At 33.1% G+C, this 22,390-nt stretch overlaps 2 protein-coding genes and 1 long non-coding RNA gene across 4 annotated transcripts in view; all 3 read left to right on the top strand.

Moving 5' to 3' along the window:
* Positions 1-22,390, top strand: part of LOC126696756 (phytoene synthase 2, chloroplastic-like) — a 102,398-nt gene that overhangs the window by 31,342 nt on the left and 48,666 nt on the right. The window lies entirely within an intron of this gene.
* LOC126696760 (uncharacterized) lies at positions 556-10,119 on the top strand. 2 transcript variants are annotated; one of them, XM_050393463.1, is made up of 8 exons: positions 556-752; positions 2,753-2,896; positions 2,980-3,075; positions 4,256-4,343; positions 5,938-6,022; positions 6,168-6,231; positions 6,333-6,422; positions 9,770-10,119. In XM_050393463.1, the coding sequence occupies exons 2-8, from the start codon at positions 2,786-2,788 to the stop codon at positions 9,839-9,841; spliced, it is 606 nt and encodes a 201-aa protein (XP_050249420.1). In that variant the 5' UTR covers positions 556-752; positions 2,753-2,785; the 3' UTR covers positions 9,842-10,119. The 2 variants fall into 2 exon arrangements, with proteins under 2 accessions (XP_050249420.1, XP_050249421.1); XM_050393464.1 differs by lacking the exon at positions 556-752 and adding an exon at positions 1,927-2,090.
* LOC126696762 (uncharacterized) lies at positions 13,431-21,526 on the top strand. The gene is made up of 8 exons (XR_007646097.1): positions 13,431-13,930; positions 15,217-15,267; positions 16,298-16,384; positions 16,921-17,191; positions 17,897-18,105; positions 19,045-19,122; positions 19,853-20,106; positions 20,665-21,526. It is a non-coding gene; the product is annotated as an uncharacterized LOC126696762 (long non-coding RNA).

Consider the following 22,390-nt stretch of genomic DNA (forward strand, 5'->3'; position numbering starts at 1 on the left):
TTAAATCATTTTCTCTAATTATTGAATTATTTAAAAAGAAGCAATCAATGAGATGAACAAATAAACACATAAAAAGAGAAAAACAAAAAAGAAATCCATATATAGGGGTGCAAAACCTCTCATCCAATGCAATGATCCATAGACGTTTTTGAATACAATGTTGACCTTTGATTTGAGAAACTGAGTTCAGCAGCAAAACAATGGTAAAAGTACATCATTATATTGTTAATAATAATAATAATAATAATAAAAAAGGTCAAATTGTTCAACTAGTCGGTGATTTGTCAATTTGCCCGTGTGTATTTCTCCTGTGTTTTTATTATCATATAAGATTAAAATTTAATTCACACTTTAAATTTTTTTGGAGAAAATACCTATAAGTTCCCTAAACTTCGAACTAGTGGTGAAAATATTTCTAAACCTTTTTATTAACTAATTTACTTTATGATCTAAATACCTACCATTTTTTTTTTTTTTTTTAAAGAATCCACACCTACCAAATTAATATTCCATCATCCATATGGTTCCACGGTAAAACACTAACGGAATAAGAGCACGTGAGATGCACGTGTTCCTTAAACCCTAACTAAACCTCATACGATAGAGAGGAGTGACCAGAGGTCTGACCGGCAGGGAAGAGGGAAAGAGGCGGTAGAGTTAGAGCCACCGCAAATCGTCTCTCCGTCGTCTCGCCACCATTGTCCCGGCGGCGACTTGTTGGTTCCGCCGTGCCGTTCCCCAGCCATCACCTGGTATTTTTTTTTCCCTTTCTTACGTATCGTTGTTTAAATCCACAAAAGAATTTATTTATTTATTTTTTAATTTTCCATGTGCGAATTTCTAAAATAGAAACTCTTGGTTTGGTTTTATTTTTGGGTTGGGTCTCTGTGAGCTTGTTTGTTCGATTTTCTGAGTATGCTATAGAGCTGTTTGGTTTTAAGTATGCTATAGAGCTGTTTGATTAAATGCCTGAGAGTGATATACAACTGTTTGATTAAATGTTTGCATCAGCCAGTAGCAATTGCAAAAATAGAAAAACCCACACTATAGATAAAGGATGTTGGAATTAAGGACTCAGCTCCTCAACATTTAAAGCTACCAGAGAGATTATTCTCATATTTGACAAATATAGCGATAAAAATTAGCAGCAATTTCATGTTTGAAGTTGGTGAAAGAAAACAACAAATACACAAATCTTCCTGAAAAAAATATAATATGTGTTGGGGGAAAGGATTCTCCCTGAATTTTTCAGAATGTTTACTATTAAACTGATTTTTTTGTTTTTGTTTTTGTTTATGCATATAGGATTATATATTATGGATTAATTTCCAATAGATGGGCCTGAGTATTTGATATTTTTTCACAGGTTAAATTCCTTCTATGGTACAAAAAGCTTTGTCTAGCTTAATTGCGTTTGATGTTTTTGACTCTGTTTGAATCAGAGTTCTTTGCATCAGAATTGTGTCGGTTTGGTTAAATTCTAATGATATAAACCTACAGGGAAAGTGGCTAGTGACACACCTCTTAAATTGACAAACAGTACGTTTTTTAATAGAATGAGTGAGTGACTTTTTTTTTAACCAAAAGAACGCACAAATGGAAACTTTCCGTTTTCAGTTTCTGTTTGTGTGTTCGTTTGAGTTTTCAGTTTCCGTTTCTTGATCTTGCTCTCCTACTCCCTCTTTCTCTTTCTCTCAGTTTTTGGGTTGGGGTAGGGATTTTGGTGGGTGGGTTCTTTTTTGTGTTCTGCTGTGCTGATACAGGGAAGGGGACAACACCATTTGGGTATTGGGTTTTTTTTATTTTTTATTTTATTTTATTTTATTTTTATAATAAGAAATAAAAAATAAGAAATAAATTAAATACTAAATATTAAATTCAGCCCAAAACGGCAATGTTTTGGGGGGACTTAGTGGGTAGCAGTGGATGGCAGTTAAGAGTATTAAAATTAAAAGCAGTGAAACTTAGAGGGCGACTTTTGCATTTTGGCCCAAAAAAACCAGTTTCTCCCAAAAGTTACAAACTCAATACTGGTGGCACCGCCCTACTCCTCCCTCGACATTACAGCACTGCCGGTGTCTCACATCAAGGTTTTATTTTATCCCCTGAAATTTGCTTTGATGTTTGCAACAGTAATAATGAGTGTCACCTGCTTCATACACTCTAAAAAGTTGGCTGTAGTGTCATTCATTCATTCAAATCTACGATGATGGTTTTAAAAATAAATATTTCTTTTACATACATTAGAAATTTAGATACTTTAAAACTTTTGTCTTTTAAGGTTTATAACTTGGCTTTGTTGTGTCATTTGGAACTTGTTAGAGCTTGGAAAACATGTTCCTTTACTTATGTATTGAACAATGGAAAATGCTGAAGCTACAAACTATGTTACAAATTTTTTTACAAATTGCTGATGTGGTGAGTAGTTATTGGGAAGTAAAAAAGTGATGTCAATAATGAGAACCAGTAAGAATTTGTCATATCAATAGTTTGTAAAAATGTTTTTAAAAAGTTTATTTTTGGGGCGTTACTCTTGAATTATTGATAGTTGTTTGCTAGTACATTGATTCTAACTAATCACTTATTATTTAATTGGGTATTTGAATGCTTGCTTACAAGGATGGTAACAACTAACAACTAATAATAACAGCAAGTTGTGCAAGTATTTTTCCTATTTTGCTTCTTTTTTTGTTTTTATGATTTTTGAGTCTATGTAATGTAACATAGCACTTCCTTCTTCTTGTTGATTCAGTTTTGGATTACAAAATATTTGTACTGGGTCCAAATGTTCTACCTTAGCCGAATTGAGCACACATTTCGCGTGCCACCTAGTCTCCTTAACCTTCCTATCGAGGAAGCTATTAAGGGAGAGCTTGAAAAACTTTTCTTAGATAAGGTAATTGTTGGACTTGTATCATTGATTTATTTTTATTATTGCTGATTCTTGAAAGGCTTTTTGATTTATTTGTGATAATGAAGGTTATTGCAGACTTGGGGCTCTGTGCTTCTGTCTATGATATCAAATCTATTGAAGGTGGCTTTATCTTTCCCAGTGATGGTGCTGCGACCTATACGGTATTCTTAATATTATACCTCCTCTTGTTTATTTTTATTTTTTCTTGTTCCATTTTACGCAGTTTTTTGTTAAGCATTAGTATCTTTCTACTTGATCCAAGTGTTTTGGCCTGTATGTGTGCTAGACTTAATTTTGACTTGTAGAGGGATGTGCATAAACTGGCGTTACATGTTTGTGAACTGGAATCCTTGTGTATGCTCTGCATGTGCGTTTTTAGGTACCTGTTCTCTTTTAATAAATTTCATTACTTGTCAAAAAGAAGAAAAAAAAGTCACATTGCAAAAGTCAATTGTTGTTAGTTCTATTTTCTCTCTCTCTCTCTCTCTCTCTCTCTCTCTCTTTTTTTAATCCTCTTGCCTGTGTTTGTTCAGATTCTGGGTAAGAATGTTAGCAAAGATTTATGCCAGATTTGATTTCTCTGATTCTACGCATGCAATGTCACATACTCAAAGAGGGGTTACAGGTAGTGGAGGGGGGCTGTGTTTGTGAGACCCTTAACTTTGGTTTGTGATGTATTAATTGTCACAGGGAAAATTAGCTTATCGGGAGGTGTGGAAGGTAATATCTCATTAAGTTGTTAAATGAGGCCAAAGATTCTTGATGTAGTCCTTCTTGGGAACAAGTCTTAAGATTTGACCACGTATTGTGTCATTGTTCACAATCTTCATAAGAGTAATAGCTTTTTAGTAATTTTTTTCTCATAATTTTGATGTGTGTGTGCACTTATATATAAAATAAAAAATGATTAAATTTTACACTATCTGTCAACCTACCATAACCCTCTTTTTTCATATACATGTCTCTGCGTGTGTGTGGAATGAGTTTTGGGTTCTGAATTGTAATTTTGCTTTCAATTTTGTCAGATAAGACAAGATGTGCTATTCTTGATCAATGCAAAGCTTTTACTAATTGAGTGTTTAGATTTCACTTCATTGTTAAATGAGTCATTTATGTTTCTGATAGAATTTTTGAAGGCCTGTTTTATTTTCCTTAGCACCTTTTTTCCCTTCTTCAGTGGATTGGTGATGGTAGTGGTGTTTGATTATGTACAACTGGATTTCTTGTCCAACTGTTTTATAAGACACATTTGGTTTATTTGCTTGCAATGGACATCTCTACATTGTAATGTCATCATTAATTATAAAACAACTTGATGATCTTGTTTTTATATTTGTGCAGGTTGTGTTTAGACTGATAATGTTCCGTCCATTTGTGGGAGAGATTATTGCTGCAAATGTTAAAGAATCTAATGCCACTGGTTTACGCTGTATGTCTTGTGCTTCTTTTACTTATTTGACCATAATGCAACTAGTGCTCTGGATCTCTTTCTTTTTTTGGTTTAACTGTTCCTTCTATTTGGTACAAGTATTATTTTATTCATCACACATGCTCCGTGTGAATAATGTGCTCTTCTTTTGTGCTTTTGGTGGATCTGGGGCTAAAATTTAATCTCCTAGTTTCATCCTGGCATGGAAACTAATTAGTCCAGCTAATTTTGATCAACTTGTATTGGGTTGTAATTAGTTGAGAACTCAACTGGTGAGTCATTTCTTCTTAGGTATGACTGTTATGAGGTTAGTTGAGCAAACCTCTGTTTTCTACGCAGGTAACTTTTTGTTTCATTCGAGTTTATCAAGTCATGAGCTGAATGCTCCTTTCAGATATATTTTTTTCCACGGGTATGAAGCAACCAATGATGGCAGTTTTAACTGGTTGTGGAGGAAAAAATCATTACCTTAGTAGATTTTCTTTCTTCTTTTTTATCTAATTGTTTTTTGAGTCTTCATCAATTTTCCTACCCAGAATTCAATATTTTTTGGCTGATCTAAAATATTTGTCCACTTGTGTGTATCCTAGGTCATAATAGAGTCCTCTCTTTGATGAAAACTTTTTCCTCACCCCTAGATCTTGATTAATGAATGGTAGGTGGCAAAAAGGGGGATATATTCTGAGCTACATATATGGCTATTAAGACTAGTCCTGTTGGCTACTAAGATAACATGGCCCCAATCATTGAAGTATAATATTCTTCTCTTCCTATTTTGGTTTAGCTGCATAAATTCTCTCCTGTCATTCCACTCTTATGGGGCTCCTTTTCATTTCTTAGTTTTGTGGCGAACCTCTCTCTCTCAGGGCGGGGACTGTGGTTGGTTGGAAGGGTTTAATAGAGGCTATTACTCCTTTCATGCTAACTTCTTTATCACATTTTCTTGTCTTTATAAAAACTTAAAGTTGGTTCACGATACTCTTGTACAGTAGTTTTTTTCACAGAAGATTAAGACATCGCAACATAATTTAATTGATGGTTAGGAATTTATTGGTGATAATAGTGTGTACTGCATATATCCTGTTGGTTTCTCAAACCTAGTTATCATAATTCAACCTTAATGAGCTCAAATTAACTTATTTAGAGGCATGTTTATGAATTCAGCTGAAGATCTTGATCATGGCTTAAGAATTGAGAAACCATTGCTTGTTTTTTTTGGGCTAGTCTGAGTTGTAAAGAATTTCAGCAACTGGCCTGACATTGATAGGTTGTGATCAAAGCTGTATACTCTAAATTGTTAGGGCCAGGCCCAGGTTCTCATTTACAAGAATTATGTAATTGGTCTTTTTCTTATCAAGTGCTACTGATGTAAAACTTTCTTGCCAATGAGCTCCAGCTCAAATGACACATCCTTTCCTTATAAGAGTAAGTTGAGGAGTGAGGTCATGGGTTAAGACCCACTGGGTGCACCTATAACTCACCAATAATACTTTCCTCATCTCTCTCTCTCTCTCTCTCTCTCTCTCTCCCTCTCTCTTGATTAATAAAAAATGTTACCTGGTGCCTGGATACTGATGTTGACTCTAAATGGCAGTATCAATTGGATTTTTTGATGACATTTATATACCTGCTCATCTTTTTCCAAAGCCATCGAGCTTCAAGCCAGACTCAAATAAGAAGTAAGGTCCCTGCTTGGTTCAATATTTGATCTTTTTTTTTTAATGCAATACCAAATCCTGCATAAGTTCGTTTTAATCATTTTATGACTCATCTTTAATCAATATGCTTAATGATTAACCATTTACACTATTATGACTACTGCAGGGACAAAGGTACATGGGAGTGGGAGTATGATGAAGAACCATATATTATTGATGGGATTGATGAGGTTCATATTTGCTATGCTATTGGTCATTTGACACGTTATAGCTATTGTTCAAACATATGAAAGTGCAGGGTTTTTCTAACTTTTGGTTTTAAACATGGCAGATCAAGTTTCGAGTTCACAATGTAAGTTATCCTCCAATTCCAATTGAGCAGCCAAAAGAAGCAAAGCCATTTGCCCCTATGGTGATTACTGTAAGTTCATCTACTGAATCTCATAATTTGATTGGCATATGTTGCAACTTCCTTGATCTCATACTAGTGTCGTTAAAAGCGTACTTAGGCACACTTAAAGCTTGAAGCTCAAACCTTAGGTCTAAACACTTCACTTGGCCAAAGAAACTTGTATAATGAAACATGCCTTAGACATGCTTTTTTTTGGTGATTTTTGAAGAAGCACCCAAACCACCCTTAGGCACTTTTTTTTTTCATCTAAAAAATATGTCAAGCATTAAAATTAATTATTCAATCTTGATGGAAATGATATGGAATGTTATTGTTATACAAACATTATTCTTAAGATGGTGTATAACACAAACAATTTTTGTTTACATATCAAAAGACATGAACAAGGATAATCTATTATCTTCTGCCTTTTGGTCTTTTACTTTTGGATATATATATATATATATATTGATTGAACCATATACTTCATTTCTATCATAGCTCTCACAATCATGTATTTTTATAAAGTGCAAAAGAATTATAGAAAATATTCCATATAAACTTTATATGACTGGATTATTGTGATTTTTCCATTGAGAATTGTTTTCAAATTTACTATATAAAATTTTTAAGTATTTGAAATAACTTTTATAAAATTTGAACTCACAATTTTGTGCAATTGCACTATCCATTTGAGCTAATAGGCAAAATAGACAAATTTTGTGCAATTGCTCTATCCACTAACAACCCCACAACGCACCCACATAAAAATTCCAAATTCTCAAAATAAAAGATTGATTAAAAAATATGTAAAATGTAAAATTCAAATTCCCTAAAATTAGGACATGTTTTGTACTTAAAATATAACACTTGTGGACACAACTTAAAAAGATTATATTTTGTATTAAAAAAAGAAGTCTTTGAACATGCGCTTTGGCTAAGTGTGCGCTTGAGGCTTTGTACCTAGTCTCCAGCCTCCAGGGGCTTGTCCACTTGACACGTTTACCAATACTATCTTTTAATATTATGTCTATATAAAATTATAAGTACACAATTATAGAAAGCCGCCCTATCAAGATTGCTAATGCATTAGCCCTCATTTTTTTTTATATATATATATATATATATATTTTAGTGATCCAATCCATTCAAGTGGATCTACAAACAATTGGTAGAGTCAAATGAGTGATATCTTTGGTTATTTTGCAATGTCAAATACTTTCTCATGTATAAGTAAAATCATTATGCCTCTTTTTTTTTAAATTTATATATATATATATATATTTAAAGAAGCACAAAATTTCATAATTTTTCACATTGTTATCTTTCCTCTTGATAGGACTACCTTAAACTATTAAATCACAAAAATTATTATAAAAAAATGATTATTAATGAAGAGATGTAGAACATTCGTAAAATGGAAGATGAAATTAAGAATCAACTTGCCATTCTGTTAGGTTGGTATTAGGATTCTTAGAAGGAATCAGGTATCCAGTCCATGTCAAAAAATAATAATAACAATAAGCAGACTTTATAGAAAATTTCCTTTTAGTATACTTACTCTAGCAACTTTATGTAAGGCAGAATTTGGTTTTTGGGGGGTGATATGCTATGAAGCACGGGTGCGGTGATAAAAAAATTATTAAAAATATTTATATTTATATTTTTTTATATATTGCTAAGCATATTTTTTCATATTCTATAAACGTATACCAAATTTAAGAGTAATAGTAGATGATAACTAAAACATGATGTTCATAAATTAAATACAATCCACAAGTTTGAAACTAAAACAATGAAATTAGAATACAGGGAGGGAGGCAGAAAGCAGAGAGGCAGGGAGGCAGTGATGGTTTTAGGGTTTTTTTTTTTTTAATAATTCTTACTTGAATTTCGGCCTGATTCAAAGCTGGTATCGGCTTGAATCAGTTGGTATCAGACTGAATCAGCCGATATCAGCCTAAATTGACCTGTTTCGGCCGGCCGATAGGGACTGATTTGACTCAAATCGGCGTGAATCCGGAAAGGAAAAAAAAAAAAAAAAATCACCGACACGTGGGTAGCAGTGTCGCCCACCGCACCCCACGTCACGTTGCAGCACCCCTGTAGCTGTGTCGGTGCATTCCTGGGTGATAGTAGAAAGGTTGATAGATAAGTCACCTTTACTCCCACTCTACAAAATTCTAAATGAGATTTTTACCTCATATGGCTTCTCGTTCAATTCTTTTGAAATTTCTCCCTCCTTCTTGGGAAGCCTGAACTGTTAGTGAGATACCACTTTAGAAGAGCTAGAATTCTAACCTTGTGTTAGGACTTACAGGTGAAGGGATGGTCTCACGTAGAAGGTTTCTATGGGGGGTAGGTCTGCCAAAGGGTAACGCATTTATGTAAATGGATGACAACCTATTAATCTTGATAGGATGGTATCCTATCATGGCTTATCAGTATGTATATACATACATCCATAAATATGTATGTTTGGCTGGTCTTTATCTGTGTTGTTTCAATTACAAACTTATACGAGATCCTTTAGAGAGCAGCATCAACTTAGGGCTGGATTCTGAAAGTTAAGATCTGAACTGGTATAAGACAAGCTGCTACATTCTATACATTAACGGGCAACTCCCTTACAGTATTTCTCTTTTCTTCATATGTTGTAATAAAATAAAATTTTCTATCAGTTATCAAACAAAAAACCTTTACTGTCTAATAATATATTCAAAACAGAGTGGTGGAAGGTTTTAAAGAGGGTTTCTATTTTGAAGGGTAGTATCTTATGGTATTGTTATTGTTTTTATTGCTATTATTGTCATGACTTTGCCTTCAACTTGTCATGTAGCAGAACTATAACAAGGTTACTTCTAGTTTAAAACGTTGATAATACAAGTACTATCGATGATGTGAATACAACACGCATAATATGAACACACTCATAATTGCATTATACTTTTGTAGGGCATCACTTACTTTATATTTATATTTAGCGTAGAAAACAATATTGTTTGTGCTTGTGAACAGTTCCTATGTATGTCTGGTGATCTAACATGAGATGAAACTATTTGAATTATTTTATTATTACTATTATTTGTTTTAAGGAGAAACAGATAGGGGAAGAGAGAGAGAGAGAGAGAGAGAGAGAGAGAGAGAGAGAAGGGAGGGGGGGTGGGGGGGGGTTGGTTGTCGTGGCAAAAGAATATGCTTGGACCTAAGGTGGCTCCTCAAACTGTCGAGCAGTGTCTCATTACTATATATGCTTGGACCCTAAGGTAGCTCCCCAAATTGTTGAGGAGCGTCTCATTACTACATATCAATCGGTTTCATCTCTGGCACTTAGAATGCTCATCTTTATAGGAGTCTAATTAATTTCTGTTTCTTAGGGATCAATTGATGAAGATGGTTTGGGCCCCGTTTCATGGTGGGTTGATGCAGAAGAGACCAAGGAATCTTAAGCCTGTGTGCTGTCTTGCAAAGGATGTAAAACTGGCTGAGGATGGCTGTATTGCAAAGGGGGAGATGGTTGTAGAAAATAGAAGCTTTTTCTTGGTAGCTTTCCTTTTTATCAAAAAAAAAAAAAAAAGAGAAAAATGATACTAATACTGGTTTAGCTAATAAGATAATGGTATTACTTTTCTTAGTTTCAGATTCAAAATTAACTTGATGGAAACAAGTGAACAACTGAAGAGGCCTTATCAATTCAGCACAATGGGGCATGATCAATTCGTGTTTACGTTACGTGTCAGGCTCGTGTTGTGTCGACTCATGAGTATTCGATTATATAGGTCAACACTAAATTGACATGTTTATTAAACAGTTAAGATTCCTCAACCCTAACACAACGTATTTATTAAACAGGTCAATCGTGTCAACATATTTATCACATTTTATCAAAATGGAAAAAAAAAAAAAAAGTATTAACCAAATGAATATGAAAAACCAAAAAAATAAATATTTTTAATATAAAATTCAAAACTAACGAGTAATTGCATTATAAATAATCATTAAAAACTAAAACATATCTCAATATCACAAATAATCATTCATAATATGTTAAAGAAAATAAACCACAACAACTAATAAGTTTATATACTTAGAATTTAAGGGTTGTATTGGTAAATTATCATTTAAGTAAAATGGGCTAACAGGTCAAATGAGTTCCATGTATTGGGCACTAACTTAACCAGTTTATTAAACGGGTTAGTCATGTCAACTCGAATATGACACAAAAGCATTAAGCTTCAACTTATAATCTGCTAATTTCGTATCGTGTCGTGTTAGATTCACAGGTCGTGTCCAATTTTGCCCCCCCTAATCCAACCTGTAAGATTCTCAGGGAAAACACTGACTTATTGAACTCATATTGAAAATATGAATTTTGTTAAAATTTCTCATTGGGTTGGCAATAAAATTATCACTATTTATTCTTTTATAATTGTTATTTTATGTTAATTTGGGGATAATTTATTTTGGATAGAGCTTATTTCCAAATTGGTTTGGAAGCACCTACTTCAATTAATTATGTGGCAATACATACAATATTAAATCACATTTATAATTAAATTATTTGAACAATCTACATCATTCATTAATCAGATTATGTGACTCAAGTATACACGGATGGTCATTTAAATTGTTATATAGTAAGTTGGAAGAAGTTTGTCGTATATTAAATCACATAAATCATTAAATTATCAGTCCTCATTCTAAATGTTATAGGGAAAATTAATTTTGAATTAAAAGAGGAATAGAGGATGTGATAAAATGATATTTTTGCCCCTCAATTATGATGCATACCACGTTGCACAAGTGTCCTCCCAATGAAACAAACTTTCCAATGATAAACAAATTAAAGGATGCGCATAAACTCTCCAATCTCTCTCTCATCTGTTGTGTCAACTTTGATTTCGATTTTACTTTTATTTATGGTTTTAATTTCTATTTTATCATTCCATTAGTTTTAACCTCTATTTTATCTTCTCAATTTTCAAAAAATGTGCAAAAATCCTCATTTCATTTATTATCCAAATCTGAAATTTTACTCGTTTGTCCAACACTAATTGGGATGGCACATGCCTTGCATGTGCTGCCCTTTAAGTGAAAAAATTACGATAGAATTTCAATTTGAAGAAGCATGAAACTATGTACTTAAACTTAGAGTAGCTATTTAACATATGAATATCTGTTTACTATGAGGTTGCATTTGATACGGGAAAATATTCCACATTATCCCGACATCCAGATTCCTAGAAATATAATGCTTGACAATCTAGATATCTGAAAATGTAATTATTTATATGTTTGGTTTGATTTGGAATCTAATAAAAATTTTGAGAATCTGAAATGTTTTTTCCAAAATATCATTTGATTTGTAAATACAACAATAAGTCTTTCTTTCTTTCTCATTTTTTTTTTTTTTAATCTTCTTCCAAATAAATTATGAGAAACAAAATATAAACTATAAATCATGAAAAGTTCAATAAAAATGTAGTATACTATATTTTTTAAATGACATGTAATTGTCAATTTATAATAATAATAATTTTTTATTTTATTTCTATTGATTAAAGGATAGGAAGAAAGGGTGTCAGTCTATACAAAATGTAACTTTATCCAAGCGTGGGAATGTGGATATCTACATTTTTAAAAGAGAACCCACATTCTCACAAAAGGGTATTGAGAGGGAATCTAGATACTCTTGTGTAATTTGCAACCAAATGTGAGAATTTTTCAACATTTCCAAAAATCCTAAAATATTACCTCTATCAAACGTCACCTAATAGTTTCTTAGAACCTATTTGCTAAAGACAATATCATCATCTTCAATGATAAGCAACTAAGTTTTGCTAATACATTGTCACAATATTTAAAATTTTGCAATGAATGATGCCATCAGCTATAATTGAAGCTCTTCATCAAATAACTGCAACCATCCAAAATGAAGATTTTGATATTCATACTTCTTCCTTTATTACCTTATATTTTATAAATCTAGCAACAATGTTTAGCTTACTTGGCTTTTAATGAACACATTTTTAAGGAAGAAAAGAAAAAAAAAATTTATATATATATAATAAAAGGTATGTGTCATCAAACTTTCCATTAAATAAAATTATAAGTCTAGAAGATTTAAACCTAGTAGATTAGTGTTCTATAACAAATAAAACATCCTATATCACCGTTCTAACTTTCCAAGCATGACTATCGCATAAAAATAAAACTCAGAATGCGCAAAAAAAAAATAATTTAGAATACTAAAATTTAGTGGTAATATTTTAAATATTGCACAATGAAATATTCTAAGAATCATAAGATTTCGATAAGGCAACTAAGAGAGTATCAATAGGGGATATTTGCTCCTTTCCAAAATATAAAGAGAGAAATTGTTCTATTTTAAAGTTTAGGGGAAATGAAACTGCCCTGAACATAAAGGGATGAAAGTACTTTTTCCCCCCAAGTATTTTTTATTGTTTTGGGGAGGGTGAGTGCATAAAACTGGTTTTTTTTTTTTTTTTTTTTTTTTTTTTTTTTTCTTTTTTTTTTACTTTAAAATGGTATATAAAATAATAAAAAATAAATTTAAAAATGAAAAAACAAAAAGCCCGCCTAAGAAAATTGTGCAAATTTTTGGATTACCAAACGTGACAAAACCGAAAAAGAAGTTTAAGAAAAAATAAAATGTTATTGCATTTTTACAAGGTATGATATTTTATTATTTTATTTTGATCTATAAAGAATTTATAATTTACTAGTTGTGAAAATATTGTAACAATAACAAAACGTAATGACATTTTTAATTTTCACAATATCTTTATTTTAAGTTGAGGTGGGACCTCAAATGATATATTGTTATTATTTTATTTTGATTAATAAAAAACTGATATTTCAACAATGGCGAAAATATTATCACAATAACAAAATATCACAATGTTTTTATAATACCTTCATTTTTAGTTATTATTTTATTTTCTTTTAACGGATAAATAACTAACCCCTCTACAATTGTCAAATTTTACACAACTTGTTAAAAGAAAAGAAAAGGATTTGAAAAGGGTGAGGCATGCACTCTATGTATGTGCTGTGTGTTTTTCCATTGAGCCGTTGGGTTCAAGGGGGTTAAAATACAGATCAAACGGCTAGCAATTGTGCCATAAGCAGCTGGGTTCACAAAAGCTAACGGCTAGCAATTTTGAGAGAGTCTCAGGAGCTCTTTGTTGTTCATTGAAAATCCAAAGGGAGATTCTTGAGAGAAGTAGAAACAGAGAGAGAGAGAGAGAGAGAGAAAAAAATACACACACACAACCCACAATCTATAACAGTTCCATCCAAAACCCCAAATCTCCAAAACCCACACACAGAACTGAGACACCAAACCTCAACCACCGAAAGCCCCAAAATCAGAGCCCAAAACACAAAGCCAAACATCAAACATCGTACCTACACAAACCCACAAAGAAAAACCCATATCTCACCCAGATGAAGCTCCGCTGCTTCACTCCAAAGCCAGCACAAACACCAAGGAGGACCACTACCACCACCACTAGGTGAAAACCGCTAGATATATATCTCTAACCCTCAAACTCTGCTTTAGACTGTTTGTTGCATGGGATTTTGATGCTTTAGATGTTAGGTTGAGTAGACTGAATGAAGCAATAAACATAGACACGAGATTTTTAAACACTAGAACGACTTCTATAGATCATGGGCTATGTCCCATACTCTCTTTTTTCTAACTTGGACCAAAATAAGTTCATAGGCTGACCCCATTTTAATAACAAAATAAGCTCTTTCTCTTTTAAAACATGACTCAAATCAAAAATAATCTTGACTTTTATTTTCTTGATGATAACTTGAACAAATTCATTTCTTTGCTTGCTTGCTTTGAATTAATTTTTTTTTTTTAAACGGATTTTAGTTAGTCACCTACACTTTAATTTCATCATCGCGTTATCTCTATTATTTCTTGTCTTGTTATATGATTTAATTAGGTCTCACCATGCCATAAAGATTACTACTCTTTCTCGTTTGAGGTTTCTCTTGCAAATTTACTGTCTACTTGGGTTGCAACCCCTTGTACCCTTCAATAAATATGAATTCTTATTAAACTAAAAAGGTGAAAGCCAATGGACTAATAGCAAGAACTTAAAGTTTGGCTTCACACTAGGAAGCACATACGCTTCATTTGGAGTGCCGTACCCGTGTCTGCTTTCCAGGTAAGGACTAATTTTTCAAAAATTGTTGTGTCACCGTGTTGTACCCATGCTTCCCAGGTATCACATTTCTTCAACTCTTTATGATAATTTGTAAAGATCCTTTTGAGTATTTACTAGTTAATGAATAATTTTAAGATCAGGCTTTTAAAATTATTGTAGTAGTACATATCTGCAAGCATAGTGCACGATTTTTATAATTTCTCTCTTTCTTTAGTTTCTTCTGGATTAATTTGTCAGAGTTTTGTCGTTTATTCTTACAAATGAATGTATTTAGCACATGGAACTCCAGGTATTTTTAGGAGGCAGTTTTATAGATTTTTTTTTTTTTTTTCATTAACCATTACTTTTTATTTGGTGACATTTTAGGTTCTATGCTTATTTATTTTTAAACAAGAATTACACGCTTATGATTGACAATTTTGTTGTTGTTTCTTTTGGTCTCATTTTTTGGCAAATAATAATAATAATGATGATAATAATATTATTTTTTATTTTATTACTGTTACTATTGTTGTTGTTGTAGTATAATTTTCATTATTATTGTTATAGTGATTTTTGTTGTATATAATTTCACTATTTAGAAATACTCTTTTACAGGAATGTGTGTTCATTTGCAGGTTCTCCATCTCAAGCTCGGCTCTTCCAACTTGGGAAAGGATGATGTCATGGTATATATCATTATAATTTTTCTTGTGTCACTTTCAATCAGAATCAAAAACATGGTTCTGCACCCTAATTTGGGTTGAATTTTATCATTCTAGAGATGTTGTGGAATTGTAGAAATGTTTCAAAACATAGCCTTGCCTAGGTTAATCAGATGTTAAGTCTCAGTTTCGAACTGATAGTCAATCATTTTAGATGTAACATTGATTTGATACAATTAACTTGCGTGCTTAAATTTCCCACTAAAATATGAAATTAATGTACTTAATGCATTGAGAATGTTTAATCTTCCTCTCGTAGATGCTGTTGGACGATGGAATTGGATGATTCTCTTAGTTCTGTTGACATAACCATGAAATAGACTTGAGGATTGATATATAAATATATCTGTGTGTGTGTGAGACAAATGAAAGAAAAGTAAGACAAATAAAAGAAGAAAACATTACACATACACATATGTACTTTTGTTCATATAGTATTATGTTTTTACTTTTATTGATAAATTAGACTCACAAGAGATCAGGCCTTGGTGTGATGGAAAATGCCTTCCATCAAAAGCGGTTTGTCACATATTTGAGTCCGGGAATCAGCCTCTCCAAAAAAATTAGGGCTAAGGCTACCTACCAATCACCTCTCTCAGAGCCCTCAAAAAGTGAGAGCTTTGTGCACTAGGTAGAACTTTTTAATTACACATACTCAAAGGGTCTTGAATGATGACCTCACTCAAATAGAAGGAAGTACCATTTGACCTATAGGTCATTGGCAACAATATGTAATATGTTGAAAACATATCCCATGAAAATAACCCTCATGACCAGCCATAGCTTCCATTTGAAAATATTTTTTTCTACTGATTCTTAGACACACTTAAACCAGTTTATAGAAATGCAAACCTTGTTATAATGCCAGAGTACTTTTAAATAAGAGCCCATGAAAAACTTTTAAATAAGAGCCCATGAAAAATGGTCTGCTGTGTATTTTTTTGGCCTAAATATTGTACACATAGTCTTGGGATCTGATTTCTCTTTTTGGCAGGTTATTTTCTATACTTTATATCTACGCTTGTTGCTACCTGTGAAGGGTGGCTTTGCTGGACTAATGTGTGTGGGTTTTCACTCTTGGGTATGGTTCCTTTTTCTTTTTTTAACTCAAAAATTTTTGTTATGGACTTTTATATTTTATTAATCAAGATGTCATTTTCCCCCTTCTCTCCAAGATTTGGTGTGATAATATCTCATCCAAAGCTTGTTGAGCACAAGGACCAAAACTGGGTATGTACGTCCGGTGATTATCTTGTTTTTCATAGTGTTGGCACTCAATTCAAGGAAGCAGTTATTAGTTATCTTGAATTTCTAAAAAGGGAATACCATTTTAAGGCTTTACCAGCTTATGAACCCTGCCAGCTAAATGGGGGTGTGTCTATATCTTCTCCATGTTGAATTTTTCTAAATAGAAACAGACGAGAAAGGTGGTAGTGATATGATTTTGAAATAATCCAGTGAAAAACAAGGAAATTTGTTTCCCTTTAGGAGTTTTGATCTTTTATTTTGGTCTCACTCATCAAAGAACATATGAAAATTGAGTCTGTTGTGTTTGGCATTAATGGTATTTTTGTTGCAGACTATTGAATGGTCTTTATTTTTCTTTTCTTTCTCCAGACTTTACCAACAATTGAATGAGGGAGGCACATCTGGCTTATATTAGATGTTGGTTGTGGTGTTGCTAGCTTTGGTGTCTATTTACTGGACAAAAATGTTCTTACCATGTCATTTGCTCCAAGGATGAGCATGAAGCCGAGATACAGTTTGATCTTGAAGGGGGGAGTGCTTGCTACTCTGTCTGTCATTGGAGCACGAAGGCTGACCTTTCTGGACAAAGCATATGATTTGATTTGTTGTGCACGTTGCGAGGTTCACTGGGATGCAAATGGTACTTTATGCGACTGCTTTTCACTATTAAGTCTGGAGTACTAAATTTTTTCATCCCCATTGATGTACCAAATATCCATTATACCTGACAGAGGGTTGATTGGAATCTATCATGACTGGTGCAAGTCTTTTAATTCCTATCCTCGACCCTATGATCTACTGCATTCCAGCTTTTTCTTTAGAAATCTCACACACCAGCGAACTGGCTTGCTGCCCTTTTAACCAATGGTTATTGCTGGCTCATAACTGATGGATTTTATTTATTTATTTATTTTATGAATGAAATTAGAAATACAGCAATTGCTTATCTTTATTTGGTAAAAATATATCTTCTTACTATATATAAAAAAAGAGAATTTTTGGCTGGAGAGCGGGGGCGCTGTTTGGTCTTTGCCTCTCAATTAAATCCAGGGATCAAGTTGATGCAATTTACGTTTACCAATTCACAAGTCCCAATTGCTTACACTATGTGACGAGAATTGAATGAAGATGACATAAGGGAAGAATCAGCGCCTTGGATTGGGTTGCTGTGTTAGGCTGTCATTCTTTCACTTCAGTTTAAGATTTATTTTCAGTTCATGGGTTTTTGGACTTTTGTACTTTATGCTCTTGATTTGTACTTTGTCCCTGATGTATACTCCCTGTATACTCAGGTGACACTTCTCTTCTTTTTATAACACATTTTTATTACTTATAAAAAAAAAAGGGGAAGAATCAGTGCCAAAGAGGGGCAGAGAGGTGCCTCTGAAGAGATCTAAGATGCAAAGCTCAAAGTCACAAAGAAGTCTAGAGCCGAGTCAATGATGCACGTGCCTCGCAAGAAGACAAGTCCAAGCGCCGCGACCATTACAATAATGTTCCATAGAAAGAGAGATGAAGGAGGGGACTAATGGTTAGAGTGAATTAATATTTCAGGTACATTAATAAGTGCAAATGAAGTGTTCTTGAAAATGTCTGAATGGGTTATTTTTTGTGTTTTTGCTATTTGTTTGTGTGTTCGATGACACACTCACATTCAAAATGTAGATTATATACTCTTGATTTTACTTTTAACATCCACTTGGACAAACTCTTTGAAAGTAATTTTTGTTGTGGATAAATTATTGGTCCCCATTCTAAATGATGTAGAGCTTTAGAATAAATAAATATGCGATACAAATCATAATATTTTGTTTGTTATAAATATTCTCTAATAGTGATGCATATGTGTCTTGCATCTGTCTCAAAAACTTTTGTTTACCAAAAAAAAGAAAGAAAGCTAAACCTAATTCAATATTTTATTCAATTTAGCTTTATAAATGGTGATTTGAGATTTTTGCAATTTTGTCATTTGTGATGTCATTGATGTAATTGTTGAGATAGATCTTCTATTGAGACCAGGTTGATATATTTTGGTTCTGAACACCATGGAAATGATTAACAATAGTCCAATCTTGCATTTGCTTCATTGGTCACGAACACTCAATAAGGATTAGTTCTTTGTCAGATTCCGATTGCTTTTATTTATTTTGAAAAATCAAAATAAACATAAAATATGCATATAAACAAATAAAATAGACCTAAATATATTAATTAATTAATTGTTGTATACCCACCATGTTGTGTCATAATTTTTTAAGAATTGCCATGTCCTTGTGTCCCATGTGGTGTTGTGCTTGTGTCCATTCTTCTTAGCCCAGATATATGTTGCTATATTAACTCTCATTTTTAGGAGCTTTGCAAATATGAAGAACTCCTATGATTAGTAAAGATTGATGTTAAAGATAGTGTTAACCTTGTTTCTGCCAAAACGTTTTTATTGTCCTAACCTGCGGATAAAACTATATTACTTGCTTTTTGAAATTTATTATGCAGGACCCACTGGTAACTAACGGACGAAATTCAGTTCTGTTGCTCAGTATAGATGTTTGGGAGCATGCTTACTACTTGCAGGTAAATTAGTATTACTTTAGATTGCTATTTATATCTCCAGTCTGGTTGCTTGATCTCTTAAACTCAATAACTATTATTGTTGAGATTAATTCCATCTTCTACATGATGGCCATATTTATTCAGAAGCATAAGGTTTGTAATGACATCTTCTGTCATTTCCACTTTGAAAATCAATTTGTTGTATTCGATACATATGGGGTTTGATTTAATGAAATGTACTCCTATGAATACTAAGCCTCTAGGCGTTGAATATTTGTTCCCCGTTGGAGTGGGAGTGGATGAGGGTAGCAGTGTATCAACCTGAAGTTGCTTTTTGCAATATTTAATAAGAAATTAATTGCATTACTTTCATCACACTCTCCTTGAGGTTTCGGGGAATGACACTCCACGCCAAACTTAAAGGGAAAAAACAGTTAACTCCAATGAAATCTGTTTGACTGAGCACAGTTTCTACAAAATGCCTATACATACATATATTTTTAAATGTTTCCTATGTCTTTATCAAAACTTCTGTCAATGACTGTTAGTCTAGATGGTTGGCTCTATGTTAATGACTTAATTCCATTTTTTGTTTGTTTTATAAGTTGACTGTTAGTCTCCAGTTTTTTTATAGCTCTTACTTTTCTCTCTCCATAGTCCATAATGCTGAGCATATAGAGGGTTCTATAATTTAATAGATAGACTTAAATATAATACACTCACTTTTTCTTTACCACTCCTCTGCTGCAAGGAATAAATGGCATACTACAGGATCACCCTTTATCTATGCTTCTTTCAGAATTGCTGCAGCACTTATTGAACTACTTGTTTGGGTAATGAATGTCATCTGGGAAATGAATGTCATCCCCATTGAAGTGCCAAAACTCTGTCTGTTATATTTGACAGAGGGTTGATTGGAATCTATCTTGACTGGTGCAAGTCTTTTAAGTTCTATCCTCGAACTTATAATCTACAGTGTTTTTACTTTAGAAATCTTCCACAAAGGTACAGCAGTGAATCTCTTTAGAAATCATACTCAGATACATTGGAGAAGAGTATGGCTCTTATAATAACGCATATTCTACCCGTTTGTTCCAATTTATGTTGTACATGTTAATTGCATAAGCTATTATCTTTAGTGTTCACAAACATATCAAGTCAAACTTTCATTTGATTAAGCTATTATCTCTCTCTCTCTCTCTCTCTCTCTCTCTCTCTCTCTCTCCCTCTTCTATTGCATCATTTCAAATGACTCTACATGCCTTTCAACAGATACTTTGATTTAGGGTTGATGATGACAATTCCAATTCTTGAAATTGGCTCAATGAGAATTGAGACTTGAGTGTTTTTTAAAGTATTTTATTTTTGGATTTGTGATACAAAAACACTAATACCTTACATGCCTTTCAACAGATACTTTGATTTAGGTTTGTCACTATTGATGATGACAATTCCAATTCTTGAAATTAGCTCAATGAGAATTGATACTTGAGTGTTTTTTAAAGTATTTTATTTTTGGATTCATGATACAAAAACACTAATACCTTGTGTGTGATCTTGTAGTGCTTGTAGAGGAAGAATTTGTCTCCCACAAGATGAACTTGCACAAGCTGGCTTGTCAGATGATGACACAGTTCATGGAAAAGTGACTGGATAAATGGCTTAGTTTCATGAAGGGCCACATAAAAGTGAGCTAGGATGTTCTATGATGAAGCAGAGAATGGGGTTCCTGAGCTCAAATTAGCAGAGTAGATTGGCAGTATGGGCATGGTTGTTGCCGACAGATTTTGGATGCCATTGGAGCTAATGATTACAACTACTTCACAAAACAGGCTTAGGTAGGAAAAGCACTAATATCAGTTCCATTAGCCTACTTTGGATTCCTGGGGATACTATAGTGCAGCAGCATGAAGAGTTGCCCAGCAAGAAAGCATGCTGAGAGATACTAGGAAGATCCTTTAATGCTTATTGTCACTTATGAGGGTGATCATAACCATTCAAGGTTACTATCATCACAATCTGCCCATCATGAGAACTTCATGGATATTCTTCAAAGGAGAGGGGGAAAAAAATAACTCCAAAAATCATGGATATCCTTCAAAGGAGAGGGGGAAAAAAAGACTCCAAAAATTCTACTGCCAACTTTTCACGTACAACTTCATGTTTTCTTATGAATTGCTCCTGTATATATATCACTGATAGTGGGAACTGGGAAGGATCTGTTGTAAGATAAATGGGATTTCTAAGTCTTATTCAGCTTTCTGGATAAGTCTGGTTTTAGACACAACCAGAATTTTTAAGGCCTTTTTATATAGAATTTGGCATAAATTTCTAGAGTTCCTTTATAAAGGACCAAAGGAATTTTTAAACCCCTTTTGTAAAACATATTATTCTTAATTACTGCATTCTTAATTCTTAAATGATCTTCAGCTTGACAATCAAAGATTTTCTTATCTCATGATTAATATATAATTCTATGTTCAATTCTCTTTGGTAACATTACTCAGAAATAGTTGTCTACCACAGTATATTGAATGCAAATTTATATCTGGTTTTGTTCGAAGTTTGTTTGGGCTGACCAGTACCAAAATATCAAGCTAACATAGATACAAGAATTGTCAATGTTCTTGCTGGTATGAGAACAAGTCTGGGTATGTCCATGAAAAGATAGTGGTCCAAGTGAGAATTACTGTTGTAATCACATCTCAATTGCTTCTTCCCTCACCCCCTCACCAAATTTTCTTTTTCCATTGTCAATCTCTCTCATGTTCTGTTCTGTAATTACAAATCGTCTTCTTCTGAGAGGTGGTTTCGGCCTCTGAAACTCAAGATTAAGCAATGACTTTCATGGCAAAGGAATTGTTCAAGGAGAAAATTTAAAAACATGCCTAAGAGAGGAAATTTCAGATTCCAACCGTCAATTAATGCTTTGGTTGGTATTTCTTAGATCCCCATCTCTCTTTTCCTTTCCACGGGTCAGATTTTTTTGGGCAAAATATGGGTTCCTTAATTCCTTTTAAGTCACATACCTCGTTGATATATATATATATTTTCTCCTTTGAATTTGTCAATTCAATTCGTAATAGAAAATTTATGCCAAGTATTGATATTTAACATGTATATATTATTATCTTTTGATTTTACCATTTGGCTAGCAATTGGGGACTGTGGTTGTGGTTTGTTGAGCTTGCTTGAGTTGTGAAACTGAATCTCTATCTTTCTAAAGATGGCCAATCACACAGATGGCAAGTAAGTCTCTTTGTAATTCATATAAATAAGGGTTTTAATA

Source organism: Quercus robur, chromosome 8 (genome assembly GCF_932294415.1).
Source record: "Quercus robur chromosome 8, dhQueRobu3.1, whole genome shotgun sequence".
Taxonomy (NCBI): Eukaryota; Viridiplantae; Streptophyta; class Magnoliopsida; order Fagales; family Fagaceae; genus Quercus; species Quercus robur.

Excerpts from the sequence above, each read along its gene's own strand:
- LOC126696760 (XM_050393463.1), top strand. The coding sequence starts at position 2,786 with ATGTTCTACCTTAGCCGAATTGAGCACACATTTCGCGTGCCACCTAGT. Across the intron at positions 4,344-5,937 it reads TAATGCCACTGGTTTACGCT|TATCAATTGGATTTTTTGAT; the intron begins GTATGTCTTGTG and ends TCTAAATGGCAG. Across the intron at positions 6,023-6,167 it reads AAGCCAGACTCAAATAAGAA|GGACAAAGGTACATGGGAGT; the intron begins GTAAGGTCCCTG and ends TGACTACTGCAG.